The 24,252-nt window shown below is 50.4% G+C and overlaps 3 protein-coding genes across 5 annotated transcripts in view; 1 reads left to right on the forward strand and 2 right to left on the reverse strand.

Annotated features, from left to right (window-relative positions):
• Positions 1-1,362: 1,362 nt before the first annotated feature.
• Positions 1,363-24,252, forward strand: part of KISS1R (KISS1 receptor) — a 290,916-nt gene continuing 268,026 nt past the window's right edge. The window contains exons 1-6 of one of the 3 annotated variants that reach the window (XM_083484069.1): positions 1,363-2,116; positions 2,250-2,786; positions 4,317-4,441; positions 5,008-5,143; positions 6,363-6,595; positions 8,363-9,766. In XM_083484069.1, the coding sequence (XP_083340195.1) occupies positions 2,540-2,786; positions 4,317-4,441; positions 5,008-5,143; positions 6,363-6,595; positions 8,363-8,710 (1,089 nt within the window). In that variant the 5' untranslated portion in view covers positions 1,363-2,116; positions 2,250-2,539 and the 3' untranslated portion in view covers positions 8,711-9,766. The other 2 variants (XR_014521021.1, XM_083484070.1) reach the window with 2 other exon arrangements.
• On the reverse strand, positions 17,308-22,398 carry LOC310697527 (RING finger protein 224-like). Its single transcript, XM_083484247.1, has 2 exons — positions 20,832-22,398; positions 17,308-19,881 (listed from the first exon to the last, which is right to left on the reverse strand). The coding sequence occupies exons 1-2, from the start codon at positions 20,852-20,854 to the stop codon at positions 19,368-19,370; spliced, it is 537 nt and encodes a 178-aa protein (XP_083340373.1). The 5' UTR covers positions 20,855-22,398; the 3' UTR covers positions 17,308-19,367.
• LOC310697368 (nuclear receptor ROR-beta-like) overlaps positions 23,904-24,252 on the reverse strand; it is a 32,116-nt gene continuing 31,767 nt past the window's right edge. Inside the window, exon 11 of the mRNA XM_083483966.1 lies at positions 23,904-24,076. The gene's annotated coding sequence lies outside the window, so the exon portion shown is untranslated. The remainder of the gene's footprint in view (positions 24,077-24,252) is intronic.

Genomic DNA, 24,252 nt, shown 5'->3' on the forward strand with positions numbered 1-24,252 from the left:
ATAGCTTTGTAAACAAGCATTTTGGTTTCCCTGGGAATGTCCCGGTCCTCAAACACTCTGCGCTTCAATCAGGAGAAAGCCACACTCGCAGAGATCATACGATGCTGGATTTCGGCATCAATGTTGGCCCTTGTGGAAAGAATATTTCATGAATATTTTCCGCTGTAAACACAGACAAGGCCAAGAGATGAGACGGAAAGGGGTAAATGAATATTGGGAAATGATCCATAATGGCTTGAGATACCTATGAGGTCCATAAATGACCATATAGCATATATTCAACACAAAAAACAGTGACAATTTGTTGTGGACAAAGGACAGCTGGACATATAAAGAACCCCATTACCTTCGGGAGCTGAGGGCCGCATCAAACCTCAATCTGGCCCTGGGCATAGCTCTGATTTTAAATACATTGTGCAGATGAGGTTATTAGCTTCCTTTGCATTCAGCTACACATATCAAGGAAGGCCTTTCGGAATCACAACCGTGCTAAATATTAAGAGCTGCTCAAAACTAAACAAATAGTTTAAATCTTCTTCTGTTTGAGACCTCGTGTTTGCCCCTGTCTTGGGCCGACGCCATTTCTTCCTGCGTTTTTCGCAAATGTGCTTTCTGCTTCTATGGCAGCGAACTTGAATGAAACTTGACTGCCGCAGAGAGAGCTTTTCCCATCTGGCTTTGAATCTAAACGCCAAAAGGGATTTGCCCGTTTACGTCGAAAACAGAGAACGTGCGGGGCTTCATTTTCGCGAACTTGGGCTTGCTTTCAAACTTGGGCGAAAAGTCATTAATCGGCACGTGGAATTTCAAGTGATATAAACAGAAAAGAATGTAAGTTGTTTTTGTACGCAACAAGAATATTATTGGCACAAAAATGGAAGCAAGAAGAATTACCGACGAAAGAAGAATGGAGGATGAAATTAATGGACTCTGCAGAATTAGATAAACTAACAGGAAGGATTCGAAATCTGCGGGACCAGAGATTCTCAGAAGACTGGCGTAAATTTACAGACTATTTGAAAAGTAATTGTGATGATCAGAACACGTTTGTAGGCTTGCAAGAAGTTTTGTGAGGAGAATTATTGGAACTATTGCAAAAATGGATAAAGGGGAGGATGATTACCTATGATAATTAAAGGCAATATGAAGTTAAGACATGCGTAAGAAGTGGTTAAAACGGTGGATCATCAGAGGTGCTGATGGAAGTCCCCCAAAAAGATTGTATAGGTGGCGAAATTTTGTGGTTTGTACTATAATTTATATGTTAAATTAATAAAAATTATCTATAAATAAATAGAGTTTACTCTGGGGGAAAAAATCGGCACGTGGATTTTCCTGAATCTGGTGCGCTTTGTCCGCAAAGCCGGAACGAAGAGCAAAATGAAATGTGCCTTCCATCTCTTTCTCTCTATCTGCACGTGGCATAATAATTTCATGCCTTCCATGCCTGCTGAATTAGCCCACCAATCGAGTCCTCTCCCAGGGGGTTGCCTGGTAGCAAGATCTCCCCCTCCCCAGGTGGAGAAAGAGAGAGGGAAAAAATATAGAACAATCAGCCAATCGCCTGCTTGGAGACCCGAGAGGAGAAATTCTGCTTTTGCAAGGAGCAGGAGGGGAGCAATCGCTCTGCCACTTAAAACCGACCAGCCCTTCTTTCCTCCTGGCTTTTTCCAACTCGCAGGACGCCTGGGTCCTTTCGGAGCTGGGCGGCGGTCCCAGGTGGCTGGATGGTTGGACCGGCAACCCATTCAGATGGGAGCACCATTCCTGCGTCCCAAGATTTCCTCTGTGTCGGAATAAGAGCCCTGTACTCTGAAAGGAGCGTGCCCGTTTGATGGCATGTGTTGCCGATGGATGCCACCTTTGTGCCCGAGAACTGGTCCCTGGTGTGTTCCTGGTCCTCAGTGAGTTTCAGGAGAGCACGCTGCATTCTGCAAGGAACCTGAGAAGTAGAGGACACTGCAAATAATGTGCAAGAAGGACTCTGGAGTAAGAGAGACGCAGGTCTCCTTCTGAGACTTCAGGGGAGGAGAGAGTCGTAACTGGCACAGGATTGGCTCCTCTTAGGATGACGCCAAGCCAGGACAAGATCCCCAACGTGTCCCTCAGCCCCTGAGTCTGCCAGAGTTTCCTGGATTCCCATTTGAGGAGCGGCGCAACATCTCTCTCGCTTGGTGAGCTGTCCGCGGTGCTGAAAACTCATGCCACTGGACGTCCCAAGCCCCAATTTCGTGTCCCTCAGCCCTGAGTCCGCCAGAGTTTCCTGGATCCCCATTTGAGGAGTGGCGCAACTTCTCTCTCGCTTGGTGAGCTGTCCGAAGTGCTGAAAACTCTTGTCACTGGACGTCCTAAGCCCCAATTCAGTGTCCCTCAGCCCTGAGTCCGCCAGAGTTTCATAGATCCCCATTTGAGGAGCGGCACAACATCTCTCTCGCTTGCTGAGCTCTCCGAGGTGCTGAAAACTCTTGCCAAAGGACGTCCCAAGCCCCAATTCGGTGCTCCTGGCCGGCAGAGGCTGCTCTCGACAAAAAGCAGAGCCATGCTAGTGGGCTCCTCCGTCTCCGACTTCAATGATTCCTTCCTGTTCCCGAACAGCTCGGTCTGCGCCACAGGGCTGTGGTGCGCCAATGTCTCGGAGCCCCGGAGCCCGCCGCGCTTGGTGGACGCGTGGCTGGTGCCCCTCTTCTTCGCTGTCCTGATGGTGGTGGGTCTGGCGGGCAACTCCCTCGTGATCTACGTCCTCGCCAAGCAGAAGCAGATGAGGACGGCGACCAATTTCTACATTGGTGAGTTTGGTGAGAATAATGGAGGCATCTGGGTGGGTGGGAAGGAGGGTCAAAGCTGCTAGGGCTACCAGCTGGTGCCTGTTCTGTTTGCTGCTAGCCAGGACCGCTCTGCTCTGCATCCACGGTCAGGAGCAGTAATGTCCTGGGTTCAAATCCTGATTGCAGGTTTCCAAAAAGCATCTGGTCGGCCACTGGGAGAAAAGGTGTTGGCCAAGTTGGGCCAGGCAGTTCTTATGATCTCTTGGGATGTTCTTATTGTGGGAATGTTCAGGGACGCAGGAGAGGATATATTGTCTGATTATATCCTTATCCAACTTGTGCTAACAAGTTCCCCAATTTCAGCAGAGTAATACATTCCCCTTTATTTTAAGTTTGCAACGGCAGCGTTTGCTCAGGCTCGCTAAAGCCTCTGTAATAACTATTCTGGTAATTTCCCCTTATTCCCTCATAAAATAGAAGAGACGACACAAAAGTATAAAAAGAGTTTACTCACATTCTGTTCACAATCAGATCCCAGAAGGCAGACTTAAGCTTAATGAAGTAACGTACATTTGGAATCTATCTTTTAAGAAGACAGTCCCTTTGTCCTCTCTGGGCTGGGAGCCAAGAGGGCATCCTTCGCTCAGTAGATGTTGTGTCTTTGATGCATGTGGTGAAAGAGAGAGAGATGGCTGCCCTGCCCTGTGCTTTTATCATTACCTGCACAGGTGAGGCCACACCCACCTCTGGTCACATGTAGAGGAAGTCTGTCCCAGCCCAGAAGGGACAAACATCCCTCCCCATGTCTAAGCATGTTCACTCTAGGAATGTTGTACTTGACTGCTCTTGTGTTCCACATCCCACACTTATAGGATAGGGCCCACGATTCCTGGTGTTATTAGAAAGGGAGAAAAACTTATATAAAAATTTTATTTATCATTTTCAAACGAAAACAAACCAAGCATCAACTTCCCCCTTCCATGGTTCATTTCAATTTTCCCTTTACTGCCGCATATTCTAATTATTCCTTATTCTTCCTCTTCCCATTTCCCCTCCGTTGATGATTTTGCCCCTAAATTTATTCTCGCCCTGCTAACGTTTCAAGTCGCTGACAATAATTTTTTCAAATGTTCCACCGTCCCCGTCCCCCCAATCTTCTTTAAAGATTTTCTTCCAGGACTCAGCTACATTAGATTTTTTGTTAAAAAAACCAGCGTTATAAACATGCAACACCAGAGGGCGCAGGAGAGTAAAAAAAATTTCTATGCGGTTTTTCCATAGCGGTTTTTTTCTTTTGTTATGACGATTTGATTTCTGACTTATTTATGGCGTTTCTTCCCCCGCCCCCTGTGTGTAGATCCGTCCCTTATTCTAGCAGTTAAGCTAGCCATTTCTGAAAGGGAGGAAAAATTTCCTCTAGTCACTTTCGACGTAATTTCATGCTTTTCCTCTAAATGATAAAAACCTTTCCTTACAGGGAAGTTGCTCCCTTCAGTTTATCTTTTCTTCTGCTTCTAAACTTTTCCCAAATTGTGCCCTTTGTCCAAACAGCAAACCTGGCCGTCACGGATATCATTTTCCTGATCTGCTGTGTCCCGTTCACGGCTGTCCTTTATCCTCTTCCGGGCTGGATTTTTGGGGAGTTTATGTGCAAATTTGTCAATTACATCCAACAGGTGAGTTTGCGACTGCTTGCAGGGGCGATCTGCCCCCCAAAACCTTTAAACCATGGGTAGGCAAACTAAGGCCCGGGGGCCGGATCTGGCCCAATCGTCTTCTCAATCCGGCCCGCGGAGGGTCTGGGAATCAGCATGTTTTTACATTAGTAGAATGTGCCCTTTTATTTAAAATGCATCTCTGGGTTATTTGTGGGGCATACGAATTCATTCACCCCCCCCCCCAAATATAGTCCAATAATTTCATCTGCTAGTCTGCCCTCGTAGGTAATCTAACAGCTGCCCTGAGCCCGGTCTTGGCTGCGGAGGGTGGGGTATAAACAAACAAACAAACAAACTAATAATAATAATAATAATAATAATAATAATAATAATAATAATCTTTGCAGCTCTGGGCAAGCAACGTCCTTGCACCGTCTAATCTTTCTCTGACCGATAACGGACTTAAGGGTCCCTCGATGGAGACTTGGGCTGTCAAAGCCAAGTCCGGTTTTTGGGAACCGAGGCGTTTGGGAACTAAAGTCCCACTGTAATAAACACCCCGCCCTGTCTTTTTGGCTTCACAGGTCTCTGTGCAAGCCACATGCATCACCTTGACCGCTATGAGTGTTGACCGTTGGTACGTAACCGTCTTTCCCCTCCGGGCCCTGCAGCAACGCACCCCCCTCGTGGCCGCCACGGTCAGCGCCAGCATCTGGGTCGGTGAGTAGGGGGGCGGGCATAGCATGGAAGACCCCTCGGTTTCCACAAAAGGGGAGTCCCTGCCCATTCGCTTCGGCCCGAACCTCAGCCAGCGCCCTCACCACCCATCTCCTGCGGGGCAAAAGTCTGGAACGGATTAATCCGTTTTGCGTGACTTTCTATGGGAGAGCGCGCCTTGGTTTTGGAACGCTTTGGATCTGGGACGGACTTCTGGAACGGATTAAATTTGAGAACCAGGGTACCAGAATGGATTACAGTGGCACCTCGAGTTCGTTCTGGAGGTCCGTTCTTAACTTGAAACTGTTCTTAACCTGAAGCACCACTTTAGCGAATGGGGCCTCCAGCTGCCGCCACACGATTTCTGTTCTCATCCTGAAGCAAAGTTCTTAACCCGAGGTACTATTTTTGGGTTAGTGGAGTTTGTAACCTGAAGCATCTGTAACCCGGGGTTCCATTGTAATCCGTTGCAGACTTTTTAAAACAACCCCTAAAACAGCAATTTAACACAAATTTTGCTGTCTAACGATACCATTGATCCATAAAACGAAAGCGATGAACAATGTACCGCAGTCACACTTGCAATCCATCCATCGGTAGCTGAACTGGGTTGCATACAGTCACAAAAACAACTACAGTGGCACCTCAGGTTAAGTACTTAATTCATTCCGGAGGTCTGTTCTTAACCTGAAATTGTTCTTAACCCGAAGCACCACTTTAGCTAATGGGGCCTCCTGCTGCTGCCGCCGCGCCGCCAGAGCACGATTTCTGTTCTCATCCTGAAGCAAAGTTCTTAACCTGAAGCACTATTTCTGGGTTAGCAGAGTCTGTAACCTGAAGCGTATGTAACCCGAGGTACCACTGTATATAGCAAAACCAGACAGACCTTGGTGTAACACTCAAAAAAGGAGCTCGACACTCAAAATGAAGCACGTTCAGCTTCCAGGAAAAGTTCGCAAACCGGAACACTTCCTTCCGGGTTTGCAGTGTTTGGGTTCCAAGGCGTTTGAGAACCAAGGCGCCGCTGTATACAATCGATCTTCCGTACAGATTGCCCATTGCATCTTATCGGACCAGGAAGTCCATTTTGCTTCTCCGCAAATTCTAGCAGAGCATCCTTTGCTGGAGGAAGCTGCCCCACTTGAGCTAGGGTTCGAGCCGGTTCTGTCCGAGACTTCAGAACCGCTGGGTGAATTTGGGTCCCTGGCCTTTCCGCCTGCAGGTTCTTTCGCCGTCTCCACTCCGGTTTTGGTCTACAACCAGCTGACCGAAGGCTACTGGTTCGGGCCCCGGATCTACTGCAGCGAGACTTTCCCCTCCGTCACTCACGAGAGGGCCTTCATCCTATACAATTTCCTCGTGGTTTACCTGCTCCCCTTGTTGATCATCCTCCTTTGCTACACCGCCATGATGTACCAGATGGGACGCCCCACGGTGGAGACCTCCGAGAACCAGGTACGACAATCTTACAGTCGCCGTCGAAATTATTCCACTACCACCACTTGCAAATCAGGTTTATTATCAAAATGTTATAAGGGAAAACTCCACTCCTTTCCCCTTATGGGGTATCCAAAAGCCCCTATAGAGTCCTTAAGTTGGTTCCCTATCGGTAGGTGAAAATAACAGAGGCCAAGCAGACAGCACAAAAGGAAAGAGGAATGAGGAGGGAAGAGGAAACCGAGCGAGCTCAGGCTCCAAAACTCTTCCGCTTGTAGTTTCTGCGATCTCCAGATGTAATATCTGGTTATGCAATGTGAGAAACGTGAGGCTGGACGAGGCAGATCTTTCCTACGAGTTATTTAGGAAATAGAGGACATCTTTGCATGCTTTTGTTATAAGAAAAAAACTGCTCCTTTTTCCCTTATGGGGTATCTGAGCGCGTCTAGAGTCCTTAAGTGGGTTTTCTATGGGTAGGAGAAAATAGCAGAGGCTAAGCAGAGAGTATTGAGAAGCAAAGAGGCTAGTAAGCCTGATCTTTATGTTTGCGGTGCCAGAAATCGCTTCTGTACATGCCCAGAAACCGAAAATCGCTTCGTCGCAGGGGCGATTTTCAGCATCTGGGCATCCGCAGACGTGATTTCTGGCGCTGTGCTGCGCCAGCCCAGCCCATGAAGGATCTCTGTGGGAGTGATCCAGCCCATGCCCGGTAAGCCTTGCCAACCTTTGGTTTAGGGTGGGCGCCACCACCGAGAAGGCCCTCTGCCTGGTGCCCTGTAACTTTGCTTCTCGCAGGGAGGGAACCACCAGAAGACCCTTGGGAGGAGGACCCCGGTGTCTGGGGTGGAGACGCTCCTTCAGGTATACTGGGCCATTTAGGGCTTTCAAGGTCAGCACCAACCCTTTGAATTATGCTTGGAAATGTCCTGAGAGCCAATGCAGGTCTTTCAGGACCAGTGTTATGTGGTCTCCACTCCCAGTCCCCAGTCTGGCTGCCACATTCTGGATTAGTTGCAGTTTCTGGATCACCTTCAAAGGGAGCCCCACGGAGAGCGCATGGCAGTAGTCCAAGCAGGAGACAACCGGAGCATGCACCACTCTGGCCAGACAGTTTGCGGGCAGGGAGGGTCTCAGCCTGCGTACCAGATGGATATTAAAAACACAATAAAACATCAAACATTAAAAATTTCCCTAGACAGGCTTGCATTCAGGTGTCTTCTAAAAGTCAGGTAGTTCATTCTCTCCTTGACATCTGACGGGAGGGCGTTCCACAGACGGGTGCCACCACCGAGAAGGCCCTCTGCCTGGTTCCCTGTAACTTGGCTTCTCGCAGGGAGGGAACCGCCAGAAGACCCTTGGGAGATGGACCCCGGTGTCTGGGGTGGAGACGCTCCTTTAGGTCTACTGGGCCATTTAGGGCTTTCAAGGTCAGCACCAACCCTTTGAATTGTGCTCGGAAATGTCCTGGGAGGTAGGTTTTCAGGACCGGTGTTATATGATCTCGGGAGTCGCTCCCAGTCCCCAGTCTGGCTGCCACATTCTGGATTAGTTGCAGTTTCCGCGTCACCTTCAAAGGCAGCCCCACGTAGAGCGCATGGCAGTAGTCCAAGCAGGAGATAACCAGAGCATGCACCACTCCGGCCAGACAGTCTGTGGGCAGGGAGGGTCTCATCCTGTGTACCAGATGGAGCTGGCAGACACAGAACTGACCTCCACGGGCAGCAGAGCCGAGACCGCAGAGGCCAAGCCGATCTGATTGCAAGTCCCCTTCTTGACTCCTCCCAGGTCCGGCAGCTGGCTGAGCGCTCGGAAGCCATGCGGGGCAAGATATCGCGGATGGTGGGCGCCATCGTCGTCCTCTTCGCCATCTGCTGGGGCCCAATGCAGCTTCTGATTCTCGCCCAAGCCTTCGGCGCCGGTTTCCGCCGCAACTATTACACCTACAAGCTGAAAATCTGGGCTCATTGCATGTCATACGCCAGCTCCTCCCTCAACCCCATCGTCTACGCCTTCATGGGCGCCAGTTTCCAGAGGGCTTTCCGCAAAGTCTTCCCCTTCGCTGCCAAGCGCCGGGTGGGCAGATGCGAGCCCGGCGCCAACGTCGAGATGCGGTTTGTCTCTTCGGGGATGTAGGGCCTTCTCTGTGGTGTCCCCGACCCGAAGGGTCTTTTGCAGGAGCAAAAGCAAGCCATGTCGCGTTCGCTTTCCCTTTTTCTTGCTCTCCGCGCGGCTGGGCTCGCTCGCTCGAGTCACCTGGGGCGGTTTCCCTGCTGTTGCTGCTCTGAAAACACCCTATGAGACACTCAGGATGGGGGCAAGGAAGGGGTGCGAAAGGGTTTTGCTGGAGAGGGAGGCGAGGGGGCTGTTTGGCAGCCGAGGGCCGCTTTCTCCACCTGCGCAAGCTTCCGAGGGCCACACACTAGCAATGGGCGGAACCAGAGGGGGAAGCGGATTTGAAAATTCGCTTCTGTACTAGGTCATCATTGGGGTTCAAGGACAACGCAGGCAAGAATGGCCATAGCTGTCAACGTTTTCTTGCGAGGAATCCTGTTCAGAATAAGGGAAGTTCCCTTAAAAAAAGGGAAACCTTGGAAGCTATGAGAATGGGGGGTGTCACCTGGGGACAGATAGCAAAGTCCATGGGGTGAATTGGGGTCTCAGAGGTCTCCCCACAAGTTGCAATAAGCTACGGAGTGTCCAGGTCTTTGCGAGCGCTAAAGAGAGGATATTCAGGCAGCGATCAGTGCCAGATTTACGTCTAAGCTAAACAATCTCTAGCTTAGGGCCCCACTCTCTTGGGGGCCCCCCAAAAAATTAAAGGAAAAAACCAACAACCTGGCTGTACATTTCCAAAATATAAGATAAGAAATGAAATAAAACCTACATCCAGCAACAGTGTTTTGTGTTGTGTAGGCTCCTCCGGTGTAAGTCATGGGTCCCGCCTGCTAGCCTGCTCCCTAAAATATCACTGCTTTGCTCCTTTCTATATACAGGGTGCCGACATTCTGCTATTTATTGTTATTAGTAGTTTGCATCATATGTTCGCACCTATTTCATGTTATAGCAAGTTTCTGGAGACCAGGTGATGAGTCTTTGTAAATTGTGTTTCTAAAGGAACTTTTGTCATCGCCAAATGCCAAGGTGTTTCCATTGTTCAGTTTGTTGTGAATAAAAAAAATCCCTTTAAGTTAGAGCTGAATAATTATTTCACTGTTAATATATTTCTTCTTAATTGTATTTCAGTTCAACAATTACTCTGATATACGTATGGTGCTTTGGGGGGGTGGTCTTGAGCTACAGGGGAGGCAATTTCAATTTCAGAGGGAAATAGTGATGGGTTCTGGGAAGGGAAAGGGCTGTAAGGGAGGATGGAGGTAGGAAAGGGGTAGGGGGTATCAGAGGTAGGAAAGGGGTAGAGCTCTGTGGCCCCTCTACACTTTTCTTAGCTCTGTGGCCCCCCACTATCCCTTTACTACCTCTGAGACCCCTCTACCCCTTTCCTAGTTCTGTGGCCCCTCTACCCCTATTCTACCTCTGAGACCCCTCTACCCTTTTCATAGCTCTGAGACCCCTCTACCCCTTTCCTGCCTCTGAGACGCCTCTACCCTTTTCGTAGCTCTGTGGCTCCTCTGCCTATGAGACCCCTCTATGCTTTTCATAGCTCTGTGGCCCCTCTACCTCTTTCCTGCCTCTGAGACCCCTCTACCCATTTCATAGCTCTGTGGCCCTTCTACCCCTTTGATACATCTGAGGCCCCTCTACCCTTTTCATAGCTCTGTGGCCCCTCTAGCGCTAGTCTACCTCTGAGACCCCTCTACCCTTTTCATGGCTCTGTGGCCCTTCTACTTCTTTCCTACCTCTGAGACCCCTCTGCCCTTTTCATAACTCTGTGGCCCCTCTACCACTTTCCTGCCTCTGAGGCCACTCTACCCTTTTCATAGCTCTGTGGCCCCTCTAGCGCTAGTCTACCTCTGAGACCCCTCTACCCCTTTCTGGCTCTGTGGCCCTTCTACCTCTTTCCTACCTCTGAGACCCCTCTGCCCTTTTCATAACTCTGTGGCTCCTCTACCGTTTTCCTGCCTCTGACACCCCTCTACCCTTTTCCTAGCTCTGTGGCTCCTCTAACCTCTAGTCTACCTCTGAGACCCCTCTACCCTTTTCCTAGCTCTGTGGCCCTTCTACCCCTTTTCTACATCTGAGGCCCCTCTACCCTTTTCATAGCTCTGTGGCCCCTCTAGCGCTAGTCTACCTCTGAGGCCCCTCTACCCTTTTCATAACTCTGTGGCTCCTCTACCCCTTTTCTACCTCTGAGACGCCTCTATCATTTTCATACCTCTATGCCCCCTCTACCCACTTCCTGCCTTTGAGATGCCTCTACACTTTTCATAGCTCTGTGGCCCCTCTACCACTTTCCTGCCTCTGAGGCCCCTCTACCCTTTTCATAGCTCTGTGGCTCCTCTACCTCTGAGACCCCTCTACTCTTTTCATAGCTCTGTGGCTCCTCTACTGCTAGTCTACCTCTGAGACCCCTCTACCCTTTTCATAGCTCTGTGGCTCCTCTACCCCTTTCCTATCTCTGAGACGCCTCTATCGTTTTCATAGCTCTGTGGACCCTCTACCTCTTTCCTGCCTCTGAGACCCCTCTGCCCTTTTCATAGGTCTGTGGCCCCTTTCCTACCTCTGAGACCCCTCTACACTTTTCATAGCTCTGTGGCCCCTTTCCTACCTCTGATACCCCTCTGTGCTTTTCATAGCTCTGTGGTCCCCACCTCCCCCTATTCTGCCCCTGAGACCCCTCTAGCCTTTTCATAGCTCTGTGGTCCCCTCGTCCCCCTATTCTACCCCTGAGATCCCTCTACATTTCTCATAGCTCTGTGTTCCTCTCTTCCCCCTATTCTGCCCCTGAGACCCCTCTACCCTTTTCACAGCTCTGTGGTCCTCACTTCCCCCTATTCTACCCCTGAGACCCCTCTACCCTTTTCATAGCTCTGTGGTCCCCTCTTCCCCCTATTCTGCCCCCTGAGACCCTTCTACCCTTTTCATAGCTCTGTGGTCCCCTCGTCCCCCTATTCTGCCCCTGACACCCCTCTACCCTTTTCACAGCTCTGTGGTCCTCACTTCCCCCTATTCTACCCCTGAGACCCCTCTACCCTTTTCATAGCTCTGTGGTCCCCTCTTCCCCCTATTCTGCCCCCTGAGACCCCTCTACCCTTTTCATAGCTCTGTGGTCCCCTCGTCCCCCTATTCTGCCCCTGAGACCCCTCTACACTTTTCATAGCTCTGTGTTCCACTTTTCCCCTCTACATTTTTCATAGCTCTGAAAAATGGGGACCACGGAGCTATGAAAAGGGTAGAGGGGTCTCAGGGGCAAAATAGGGGGAAGAGAGGAACCTCTACCCCTATTCTGCCCCTCTCTGTGGTCCCCACTTCCCTCTATTCTGCCCCTGAGACCCCTCTACCCTTTTCATAGCTCTGTGACCCCTTTCCTACCTTTGAGACCCCCTCTACAATTTCATAGCTCTGTGGTCCCCACTTCCCCCAATTCTGCCCCTGAGACCCCTCTACACTTTTCATAGCTCTGTGGTCCCCTCTTCCCCCTATTCTGCCCCTGAGACCCCTCTACACTTTTCATAGCTCTGTGTTCCACTTTTCCCCCTATTCTACCCCTGAGACCCCTCTACCCTTTTCATAGCTCTGTGGTCCCCTCTTCCCCCTATTCTGCCCCTGAGACCCCTCTACCCTTTTCATAGCTCTGTGACCCCTTTCCTACCTTTGAGACCCCCTCTACAATTTTCATAGCTCTGTGGTCCCCACTTCCCCCAATTCTGCCCCTGATACCCCTCTGTACTTTTCATAGCTCTGTGTTCCACTTTCCCCTATTCTGCCCCTGATACCCCTCTGTACTTTTCATAGCTCTGTGGTCCCCACTTCCCCCTATTCTGCCCCTGAGACCCCTTTACCCTTTTTCATAGCTCTGTGGTCCTCTCTTCCCCCTATTCTACCCCTGAGACCCCTCTACCCTTTTCATAGCTCTGTGGTCCCCTCTTCCCCCTATTCTGCCCCTGAGACCCCTCTACCCTTTTCATAGCTCTGTGACCCCTTTCCTACCTTGAGACCCCCTCTACACTTTTCATAGCTCTGTGTTCCACTTCCCCCCAATTCTGCCCCTGATACCCCTCTGTACTTTTCATGGCTCTGTGGTCCCCACTTCCCCCAATTCTGCCCCTGAGACCCCTCTACCCTTTTCATAGCTCTGTGGTCCCCTTTCCTACCTCTGAGACCCCTCTACACTTTTCATAGCTCTGTGTTCCACTTTTCCCCCAATTCTGCCCCTGAGACCCCTCTACACTTTTCATAGCTCTGTGGTCCCCACTTCCCCCTATTCTGCCCCTGAGACCCCTCTAGCCTTTTCATAGCTCTGTGGTCCCCACTTCCCCCTATTCTGCCCCTGAGACCCCTCTACACTTTTCATAGCTCTGTGTTCCACTTTTCCCCCTATTCTACCCCTGAGACCCCTCTACCATTTTCATAGCTCTGTGGTCCCCTCTTCCCCCTATTCTGCCCCTGAGACCCCTCTACCCTTTTCATAGCTCTGTGACCCCTTTCCTACCTTTGAGACCCCCTCTACACTTTTCATAGCTCTGTGTTCCACTTCCCCCCAATTCTGCCCCTGATACCCCTCTGTACTTTTCATAGCTCTGTGTTCCACTTTCCCCCCAATTCTGCCCCTGAGACCCATCTGCACTTTTCATAGCTCTGTGGTCCCCACTTCCCCCAATTCTGCCCCTGAGACCCCTCTACACTTTTCATAGCTCTGTGTTCCACTTTTCCCCCAATTCTGCCCCTGAGACCCCTCTGTACTTTTCATAGCTCTGTGGTCCCCACTTCCCCCAATTCTGCCCCTGAGACCCCTCTACACTTTTCATAGCTCTGTGTTCCACTTTTCCCCCAATTCTGCCCCTGAGACCCCTCTGTACTTTTCATAGCTCTGTGGTCCCCACTTCCCCCAATTCTGCCCCTGATACCCCTCTACCCTTTTCATAGCTCTGTGTTCCACTTTTCCCCCAATTCTGCCCCTGAGACCCCTCTGTACTTTTCATAGCTCTGTGGTCCCCACTTCCCCCAATTCTGCCCCTGAGACCCCTCTACCCTTTTCATAGCTCTGTGGTCCCCTTTCCTACCTCTGAGACCCCTCTACACTTTTCATAGCTCTGTGTTCCACTTTTCCCCCAATTCTGCCCCCTGATACCCCTCTACACTTTTCATAGCTCTGTGGTCTCTGTGGCCTATGAGACCACAGAGCTATGAAAAGTGCAGAGGGGTCTCAGAGGTAGGAAAGGGGGACCACAGAGCTATGAAAAGCGTAGAGGGGTCTCAGGGGCAGAATTGGGGGAAGTGGGGACCACAGAGCTATGAAAAGTACAGAGGGGTCTCAGGGGCAGAATTGGGGGGAAAGTGGAACACAGAGCTATGAAAAGCACAGAGGGGTATCAGGGGCAGAATTGGGGGGAAGTGGGGACCACAGAGCCATGAAAAGTGTAGAGGGGTCTCAGGGGCAGAATAGGGGGAAGTGGGGACCACAGAGCTATGAAAATTGTAGAGGGGGTCTCAAAGGTAGGAAAGGGGTCACAGAGCTATGAAAAGGGTAGAGGGGTCTCAGGGGCAGAATAGGGGGAAGAGGGGACCACAGAGCTATGAAAATGGTAGAGGGGTCTCAGGGGTAGAATAGGGGGAAAAGTGGAACACAGAGCTATGAAAAGTGTAGAGGGGTCTCAGGGGTAGAATAGGGGGAAGAGGGGACCACAGAGCTATGAAAAGTGTAGAGGGGTCTCAGAGGTAGGAAAGGGGCTACAGAGCTATGAAAAGGGTAGAGGGGTCTCAGGGGGCAGAATAGGGGGAAGAGGGGACCATAGAACTATGAAAAGTACAGAGGGGTCTCAGAGGTAGGAAAGGGGCCACAGAGCTATGAAAAGGGTAGAGGGGTCTCAGGGGCAGAATAGGGGGAAGAGAGGACCACAGAGCTATGAAAAAGGGTAGAGGGGTCTCAGAGGTAGGAAAGGGGCTACAGAGCTATGAAAAGCGTAGAGGGGTCTCAGAGGTAGAATAGGGGTAGAGGGACCACAGAGGTAGGAAAGGGGTAGAGGGGCCACAGAACTATGAAAAATGTAGAGGGGTCTCAGAGGTAGTAAAGGGGTTGTGGGGGCCATAGAGCTATGAAAAGGATAGAGGCGTCTCAGAGGTAGTAAAGGGGTAGAGGGGCCACAGAGCTATGAAACGGATAGAGGTGTCATGGGGTAGAATAGGGGTAGAGGGACCACAGAGGTAGGAAAGGGGTAGAGGGGCCACAGAACTATGAAAAATGTAGAGGGGTCTCAGAGGTAGGAAAGGGGCTACAGAGCTATGAAAAGTGTAGAGGGGTCTCAGGGGCAGAATAGGGGGAAGAGAGGACCACAGAGCTATGAAAAGGGTAGAGGGGTCTCAGAGGTAGGAAAGGGGCTACAGAGCTATGAAAAGCGTAGAGGGGTCTCAGAGGCAGAATAGGGGTAGAGGGACCACAGAGGTAGGAAAGGGGTAGAGGGGCCACAGAACTATGAAAAATGTAGAGGGGTCTCAGAGGTAGTAAAGGGGTTGTGGGGGCCATAGAGCTATGAAAAGGATAGAGGCGTCTCAGAGTTAGTAAAGGGGTAGAGGGGCCACAGAGCTATGAAACGGATAGAGGTGTCATGGGGTAGAATAGGGGTAGAGGGACCACAGAGGTAGGAAAGGGGTAGAGGGGCCACAGAACTATGAAAAATGTAGAGGGGTCTCAGAGGTAGGAAAGGGGCTACAGAGCTATGAAAAGTGTAGAGGGGTCTCAGGGGCAGAATAGGGGGAAGAGAGGACCACAGAGCTATGAAAAGGGTAGAGGGGTCTCAGGGGCAGAATAGGGGGAAGAGAGGACCACAGAGCTATGAAAAAGGGTAAAGGGGTCTCAGAGGTAGGAAAGGGGCTACAGAGCTATGAAAAGCGTAGAGGGGTCTCAGAGGCAGAATAGGGGTAGAGGGACCACAGAGGTAGGAAAGGGGTAGAGGGGCCACAGAACTATGAAAAATGTAGAGGGGTCTCAGAGGTAGTAAAGGGGTTGTGGGGGCCACAGAGCTATGAAAAGGATAGAGGTGTCATGGGGTAGAATAGGGGTAGAGCGGCCACAGAGCTATGAAAAGGATAGAAGCGTCTCAGAGGTAGGAAAGGGGCCACAGAGCTATGAAAAGTGTAGAGGGGTCTCAGAGGCAGAATAGGGGTAGAGGGACCACAGAGGTAGCAAAGGGGTTGTGGGGGCCATAGAGCTATGAAAGGCTATTTAAAATTTTAAAAATCCGATTTAAATGGGAAAAAAATCTAGTTTAAAATTTTAAAAATCCAATTTAAATGGGAAAAATCCACCCTGCTTTGTAGGCCGTCTGCCCACCTGATGGATCCCATGCGCGTTCGTCTGCGTCGTCTCTGTCTCAGAAACATTTTTTTTTACTTGTACATGGGACTTTTCAAAAGACCATCCATCCTTGTTTATGTGGGTCCCCCCCCCCACTTGGGAAAGTTTGTCTCCTTTTCACAAGTCTACTTGCACGCTCCGTCCCCACGAGATCGCCTCCTAGACCCTATTTGTACCTAACGAGGCAGCCACAATTTCCCAAATTCTTTCCCCCAAATTCTCCACCCTCCTTCCCGTGCCAGCAGAGAAGCTGTTTTGTTTTTAAAACTCGATTTAAAAACTCGATTGGGAGCCGCCCAGAGTGGCTGGGGAAACTCATCCAGATGGGCGGGGTATAAATAATAAATTATTCTTATTATTCTTATTATCCGCACATAGACAAACTGCATTTCCTCGTCTCCTTGGATTTGAAGAGGCTGGTTGCTTTATCCCAAGGTCAATAATATTCATAAAGATCAAGCGAGAATCGAGCTATGATTTCATCTACAGGAAGCCGCAGGGGGGAGAGGGTCTCAGCCAAGGTACCAGATGGAGCTGGGAAGCAGAACTGACCTGGTTTTTATTTTTGTGGAACGGGCAAATGTGCCTTGTAGCCAATCCCCAAGCAGCTGGCAAGATGTGATAGCTGGAAACATGGCGGCGTAGGGAACCCACCTTAGGACCCTAAACGGGCTCTTGGATACCCCGTAAGGGAAAAGAAGCAGGTTTTTTCTTCTTATAACAGTTGGAAGGGACCTCCACAGGTCATCCAGTCCACCCCCTTCGATGCAGGAACCCTAGCGGAAGAATCCATGATGAATGGCCATCCAAACTCTGCTTTCAAAAGCTCCAAGGAAGGAAGAGGTGCCAGAGCTTTATTATTATTATTATTATTATTATTATTATTATTATTATTATTATTCCCCAGCCACCCTGGGCGGCTTGCAGCACATATAAAAACACAATAAAACGCCAAACTTTAAAAACTTCCCAATAAAAGGCTGCTCTCTGTGTGTTTGTGTGTGTGTGGTGCTTGCCGTTGTTAACACGACTTGTGTAGGGTTCGTATAGTAAGAGACATACGGCAAAGTGGTACCCAAAGAGATATCTGTGGGGTTTAAGGTAAGGTGGAGTCCAGTGGGCGGGACCTTTGGGGTGTGCTGCGTGCCGATTGGCTGAGGGTGGAGCGTGACAGACAGGTGACAAGGCAGTTAAAGGATTTGGGCTTGGGAGAGAGAGGAGAACGGCTGGTTTGGGCAGTAAGGAGCAGTGGTTACAGCAGGCGGGATAGGATTAGGGAGTTAAACCCATGCTACGAAACACACCAAAGCAGTTTAAACCCTGTTTAATGGGAGCAAACTTCGCAAAAACTCATTCTACTCTGGTTTTACTATAATAATAAAAATTTTAAAAATTCAACTTCTTTCTCCAAACCGCGTCTCATCTTTGGCCAGGCAGAGTCCGTCAAGAGCGTCCTCAGAAGTCCGTAAGTTAAGCGACCGCTTGAGTCCTAGAAGGGGACCCTGGGGTCATCTAGTCCAACCCGCTTTTGTGCAGAAATCTCTGTCCTCACGGTTGCTAACGAAATGCCGTCATACAAAAGACAGAGCCGCTCGGTCCGTCGGGATCAATGTATTGGAAGCCCAGAGATGGCAGGCAGGAACCCAGCGGGTGTTGAGAAAACCAAACCAAACGGAGACCTGGAAATTTGAACCCAAAGCCCTGTCTCGCTCTGACATAGTGGACTTGGGCAGGGCTCAAATTCCAGTTCCTAAATTTGCTGAGCAGACTCCAGGAAATCCATTTTGGGGTCTCCGACTAGCTGATTTCCCTCCGAAGCGGCTGTTTGGTCTCCGCAGACAAAAGACTTTTTCGACAAGTCTCAGCTTTGGGAAGTAGCGAGGAATCTGCCCGGCTGAGGTCATCCAAAATTTGGCAGTTTTTAAGTCCTGGCCGGATGCAAAACTGGTTCCTTGTTATATAGGCGTCAATAATAAAACATACAAATCCCAAAGATGCGGACGGAAAGGAGGGGTGGATGGTTTTTGCCCAGCTATCCGAGAAATCTGAAAAAATATACTTTTGCCCAGAAAACGTTGACCTTGGTGCAGTCCTGCAAACGGACCCAGGTGGACCTCAGTATCCTGGCATAGCGGCAAGGCCCCCCTAGGCATACAAAATAAATTAATGTCCCCGGTTTGTGCTGGAAAACGACCTCTGCAGGGACCTTGGAGCAGAGCTGTCCCTCATCTTCTTCTCGTACCCGAACTTTCCGGGAAAATCCATTCTTTGTGGCCGCAAATCTCTTGGGACATCACCTTTCCGACAGAGCAGAGACATCACCTTGCCAACAAAGGTCTGTATAGTTCAAGCTCTGGTTTTCCCAGTAGTGATGTATGGAAGTGAGAGCTGGACCATCAAGAAGGCTGATGGCCGAAGAATGGATGCTTTTGAATTCTGGTGCTGGAGGAGACTCTTGAGAGTCCCATGGACTGCAAGAAGATCAACCCTCTCCATTCTGGAGGAAATCAGCCCTGAGTGCTCACTGGAAGGACAGATCCTGAAGCTGAGGCTCCAAGACTTTGGCCACCTCATGAGAAGAGAAGACTCCCTGGAAAAGACCCTGATGTTGGGAAATATGGAGGGCACAAGGAGAAGGGGACGACAGAGGACGAGATGGTGGGACAGTGTTCTCGAAGCGACCAGCATGAGTTTGACCAAACTGCGGGAGGCAGTGGAAGACAGGAGGGCCTGGCATGCTCTGGTCCGGGGGGTCACGAAGAGGCGGACACGACTAAACGAATCAACAACAACAACAAAATAATTCTCCTCACACTCTTTCTTGCAATGTTTCAGATAATCCTCCTTACAAAACTTCTTGCAGTCCTACTAGCGTAATCTGTTCATTACAATTACTTTTCAAATAGTTCGTATATTTACTCCAGTCTTCCACGACTAAACAACTCAACAACAACAATCTCTTGGAATGAAAAGGAAAAGCTTGGGGCGTTTTTGGGATCATCACACCTTTTCCATCTCGTCGTATATCGTCTCCCAAAACGCCCTCTCTTTCCCACAATGGCACCACATGCTGGAAAAAACCCCCTGCTTGCATTCCAAACCGTTTTAAGGAACCTTCTTACACACCTCCATCGGCTTACTGGGCAAGGAGCGCGAGATCTGAAATCCACCGATGAAAATAGCAGAAATAATTTTTGTTAATACACAGCTCTCGGACAATACGGGCTGGAAGGCGAGCGGCGCTTGCAGCAGGCAGCTAGCCTCTGCTATCCCATTGAGGAGGATGTGGGGCATTTAGGGGGCCCAGTCGACGCCCGGTCAGCTCTGGAAATCCGCCGTGGTCCCGCAGCAGAGGCAGCCGGCGCAGCAGTTGTTTTGCGGCAAGTACGGCCGCGCCATTGCCTCGTGGCACAGGCCTGCGGGTTGTTGGGTGACGGGCTGGTCCTTGGCGGGCGACTTGGAGGCCGTCTCCATCTCTGGTTTGGCCATGGCCCGAGGGTGGTCCTTCTCCGACTTGACCGCCAGGAAGGCCGCGAGATCCAGGTCGAGCATGGTGACCCCTCCGCGGGGAGCCGGCGTGCTCTGGCGGCACTGTGGACAAGGGATCCAGCGCTGCTCATTGGCCACGACGTGGAGTCGCCGGATGCAGGCCTGGCAGAAGGTGTGTCCGCAGTAGAGGCGCCGGGGAAGGCGTCCGGACAGGTCGTAGGAGCAGTAGCAGACGATGCAGTCCATCTTGGGGCTCCCGCGGCCCGAGAGGAGGAACTGGACTTCTGACCGCAGCTCGGCCACCTCCACACAGCCTTCGGGCTCCGGAGGAGACTGGGGTGTCCTGGGGGGGGGGAGAGGTCAGTCAGAGCTAGCAGAGATTCCAAGCATCCTGGTTTTCCAGGGACAGTCCCGGATTGCCAGAAGCCGCCCCGGTTTCTGAGTCGATCCCGGAACATCCCTCTTTTACGGAAGAAACGTTGGAGGGGATGGAATAGGACGTCCCTCTTTTCAGGGGAGAAACGTTGGAGGGGATGGAATAGGACGTCCCTCTTTTCAGGGGAGAAACGTTGGAGGGGATGGAATAGGACGTCCCTATTTTCAGGGGAGAAACATTGGAAGGGATGGAATAGGGCGTCCCTATTTTCAGGGGAGAAACGTTGGAGGGGATGGAATAGGACGTCCCTCTTTTCAGGGGAGAAACGTTGGAGGGGATGGAATAGGACGTCCCTCTTTTCAGGGGAGAAACGTTGGAGGGGATAGAATAGGACGTCCCTCTTTTCAGGGGAGAAACGTTGGAGGGGAGGGAATAGGACGTCCCTATTTTCACGGGAGAAACGTTGGAGGGGATGGAATAGGACATCCCTATTTTCAGGGGAGAAACGTCGGAGGGGATGGAACGGGACGTCCCTATTTTCAGGGGAGAAACGTTGGAGGGGATGGAATAGGACGTCCCTATTTTCAGGGGAGAAACGTTGGAGGGGATGGAGTTGTAGATAGAGACAGGGTGCTGGCATTTTGCACCTGTTTCTTGCAGGTAGCACGCTCTGAAGATAGTTTCCCGGGCTCCTTCAGTGTTCTAATCTCAAAGTCTTGATACATATATTGATATTCAATCTTATAGAGAATACCCTTTCTTGGCTTAAGAGACTGAGTTGCTTAGCTGGAGAGAGCTGGAGGAACTAGCCGTACGGAGATGTTCTGCCGCAACTGGACTCTGTTGCAAAACGCGCCTGGCTACTGGCTAATTTCTAACACCGGTTTCATGCAAACACCGGAGAGGAGAAAACTTACATTTCCTGTTGCAGAGGCTCCATCCTCGCTGTGTCCAGGTCCCGCCGGCAAACGCCGAACCCGCGGTCCGCTTTTGGGCGCTGGGAGGCCTCAGCGAGGCTCCGGGAAGCATCTCCCGTCAGCCTGCCGTCCACTCATAATAGGAGGTTCACATTTCAGACGCCGTTTTGCCATTGTATCGGCCGCGAGGAAAGCGAACCAGCCGGGTAGGGTTACCCGTCGCCCTGGCCGACGACAGCCTTGGAAACACAATCGTTCGTTCCCCTTCGCCCGGCCGGCTTCCTGGGCTGAGATCAGTGCTGGATATACGTATAAGCTAAACAAGCTATAGCTTAGGGCCCCACTCTCTTGCAGCCCCCCAAAAAAATTTAAAGGGAAAAATACACTGAATGTACATTTCCAAAATGTAAGATAAAAAACAAATGAAATAAAACCTACATACAGCAACAGTGTTTTGTGTTGTGTAGGCTCCTAGGATGTAAGTCATGGGCCCCGCCTGCTAGCCTGCTCCCTAAAATATCCCTGGTTTGCTCCTTTCTATATATAGGGTGCCGACATTCTGCATGGACTGGTTGCAGGGCCACATGGGCAAATGTCTTGAGATACTTAGCAGGTCCATAAATTACCATAGAGCATATATTCAACACAAAAAACAGCGGTAATTTGTTGTTGACAATGGACAGTTGGACATATAAATGGCCCTATTACCTTCAGGAGCTGAGGGCCTCATCAAACCTAAATCCGGCCCTGGCTGAGCTCTATATCTGTCATAGAATTGCCGACTTGCAAGGGACCCTAAGGGGTCATCCAGCCCAACCCCCAATAAGACAGTATTGTAGATGATAAAAATTACAATTACATTCCCCCCCCCCCTTTACCTGCACTAATGATAGTCATGGTTTGGATGGGGGGCTTTTATCCATTTCCGTAGTCACACAACCAATCCATCAGTAGCTGAACTGGGTTCTGCCCAGTCACAAAAAGAAATGAACCGAAAAAGCCTCCAAAAGAAAAACGCAAAATAAAGAGCAAAAGCGCCAAACTTAATCCGTTCCAGAAGTCCGTTTGGCTTCCGAAATGATCGGAAACCGAGGCGCAGCTTTTGATTGGCGCAGGCGCCCCGGAAACAATAGCCGACAGCCGCGTCGGACGTCTGGCTTCTGAAAAACATTAGAAAACCAGAACACTTACTTCCGGGATTTTGGTGTTTGGGAACCAAGGCGTTTGAGAACCAAGGTCCCACTGTCGGCTTGACTGTGGTGCTGGTAACACCAAGGTTGCAAGTTTGATCCCTGTCTGGGATGGCTGCATATATTTCTGCCTTGAGAGTGGGCCTTGCAGCGGGTTGGGATAGATGACCACTTGGTGTCCCTTTGCAACTCGACGTTTCTATGATGTAATATGGAGCTCAGCCCAGGAAACTGGGTGTGCAGAGGAGAGCGCATGATTGTATTTCTGAAGCTTATTGTTGATGGTAACCCTATCCAGCCAGGTCGGCTTCCTCGCGACCGATACAATAGCCCAACGGCAGCGTTTGAAACTTGAGGATCCAACTGCTGCAAGAGGGAGGAAGGAAGGAAGGAAGGAAGGAAGGAAGGAAGGAAGGAAGGAAGGAAGGAACTGAGAGAGAAGGCAGGAAGGCAGGCAGTAAAACAGAGAAAGAGAGAAGGAAGGAAGGAAGGGAGAGAGAGAGAGAGAGAGAGAGAGAGAGAGAGAGAGGGAGGGAGGGAGGGAGGGAGGGAAGGAAGGAAGGAAGGAAGGAAGGAAGGAAGGAAGGAAGGAAGGAAGGAAGGAAAGAAAGAAAGAAAGAAAGAAAGAAAGAAAGAAAGAAAGAAAGAAAGAAAGAAAGAAAGAAAGAAACTGAGAGAGAAGGCAGGAAGGCAGGCAGTAAAACAGAGAGAAAGAAGGAAGGAAGGAAGAGAGAGAGGAGGGAGGAAGGGAAGAGAGGAGGAAGGAAGAGAGCGAGAGTGAGAGCGAGCGGGCAAGAGAGAGAAAGAGAAGGAGAAGGAAGGAAGGAAGGAAGGAAGGAAGGAAGGAAGGAAGGAAGGAAGGAAGGAACTGAGAGAGAAGGCAGGAAGGCAGGCAGTAAAACAGAGAGAGAAAGAGAGAAGGAAGGAAGGAAGAGAGAGAGAGAAGGGAGAAAGGGAAGAGAGGAGGGAGGAAGAGAGCGAGAGCGAGCGGGCAAGAGAGAGAAAGAGAAAGAGAAGGAGAAGGAGAAGGAAGGAAGGAAGGAAGGAAGGAAGGAAGGAAGGAAGGAAGGAAGGAAGGAAGGAAAAAGAAACTGAGAGAGAAGGAAAGAAGGAAGGAAGGAAGGAAGAAAGAAGAAACTGAGAGAGAAGGAAAGAAGGAAGGAAGGAAGGAGAGAGAAAGAGAGAGAAGGAAGGAAGGAAGGAGAAAGAGAGAGAAGGAAGGAAGGGTCCTTTCTCTTGGCAGATCCAGATGAGCAGGTGATGGCAAAGGTGGCAAGGCTTTTAGCTGGGGCAATCACAGTAAGATCCACTATTTGACCATTAATTCAAAGCCCTAAGATGTATTTTATATCACTGACTTTTTATTTCTTTACTTTGCATTTAGTATTGGTGTTTTATTGCTGTGGCCGACGGCTGACGCAAATCAAGATCCATTCATTCATACGTGGCTCCCTTTGCAGAGCGCGAGACTTTTCTTGCTCTCCCGGCCACGGGTTCGAGTCTTAGACTGGGCCAAAAGTTTCCTGCATTGCATGGGGTGGGGAACAGATAGGACGTCGGGGTCCCTTCCGACTCTTGGGCCACCCAGCAAAGGGCCCGGGACAGATGAACGGAATGCCCTCAGCTCAGAGCTAAACCCTGGAACTCCCTGCCACAGGATTTAAAAGAGGACTGGGCAGATTGGCGGAGGAAAAGGCTATGGAAAGCTACAAGGCTGTGCTGAGCAATTCTTCTGAATTTCAGCTGCTGGAAACGGCAGAAGGGGTGAGCGGCTCTCGAACTCAGACCCCGCATCTGGGTTGCCACCGTGAGAACAGGACACCGGAGTAGTTCTTACAAGGAGGGTAAATGGCAAAAAACCACAACACACCATACTCGTCCGTTTTCATTTCCATCCTGCAAAAGACTTTATTTTTGCTAGATCCGTCCTTTCTCGTTGTGCAATATACATCTCATCCTTCCACACAATACATCTCACCCAAAAAGTCCCTCTCCTTCTCGTCGTTTCAAGCGCATTATATTAAATTTTATGAAAAAACCCTTTTCTCTCTCTCCCTCCCCCCGTCAGTGGCGTAGCGTGGGGGGTGCCAGGGGTGCCAGCCGCACCGGGCGCAACATTTGGGGGGGGCGCGAGTCCAGAGGGAAGGGACAAGCAATCGAGGCTTGGCTGGGGTGGGGGTCGTCGTCTCCGCCACTGCTTCTGTTTCCCACGCGCCGCGCTGAGGCAAGCT

Source organism: Podarcis liolepis, assembly GCF_965112155.1.
Source record: "Podarcis liolepis genome assembly, chromosome: 18".
Taxonomy (NCBI): Eukaryota; Metazoa; Chordata; class Lepidosauria; order Squamata; family Lacertidae; genus Podarcis; species Podarcis liolepis.

Coding starts and splice junctions, on each gene's coding strand:
- LOC310697527 (XM_083484247.1), bottom strand. CDS start 20,854: ATGGAGCCTCTGCAACAGGAAAT. Junction 19,882..20,831: donor GAGCCTCTGCAACAGGAAAT/GTAAGTTTTCTC, acceptor CCCCCCCCCCAG/GACACCCCAGTCTCCTCCGG.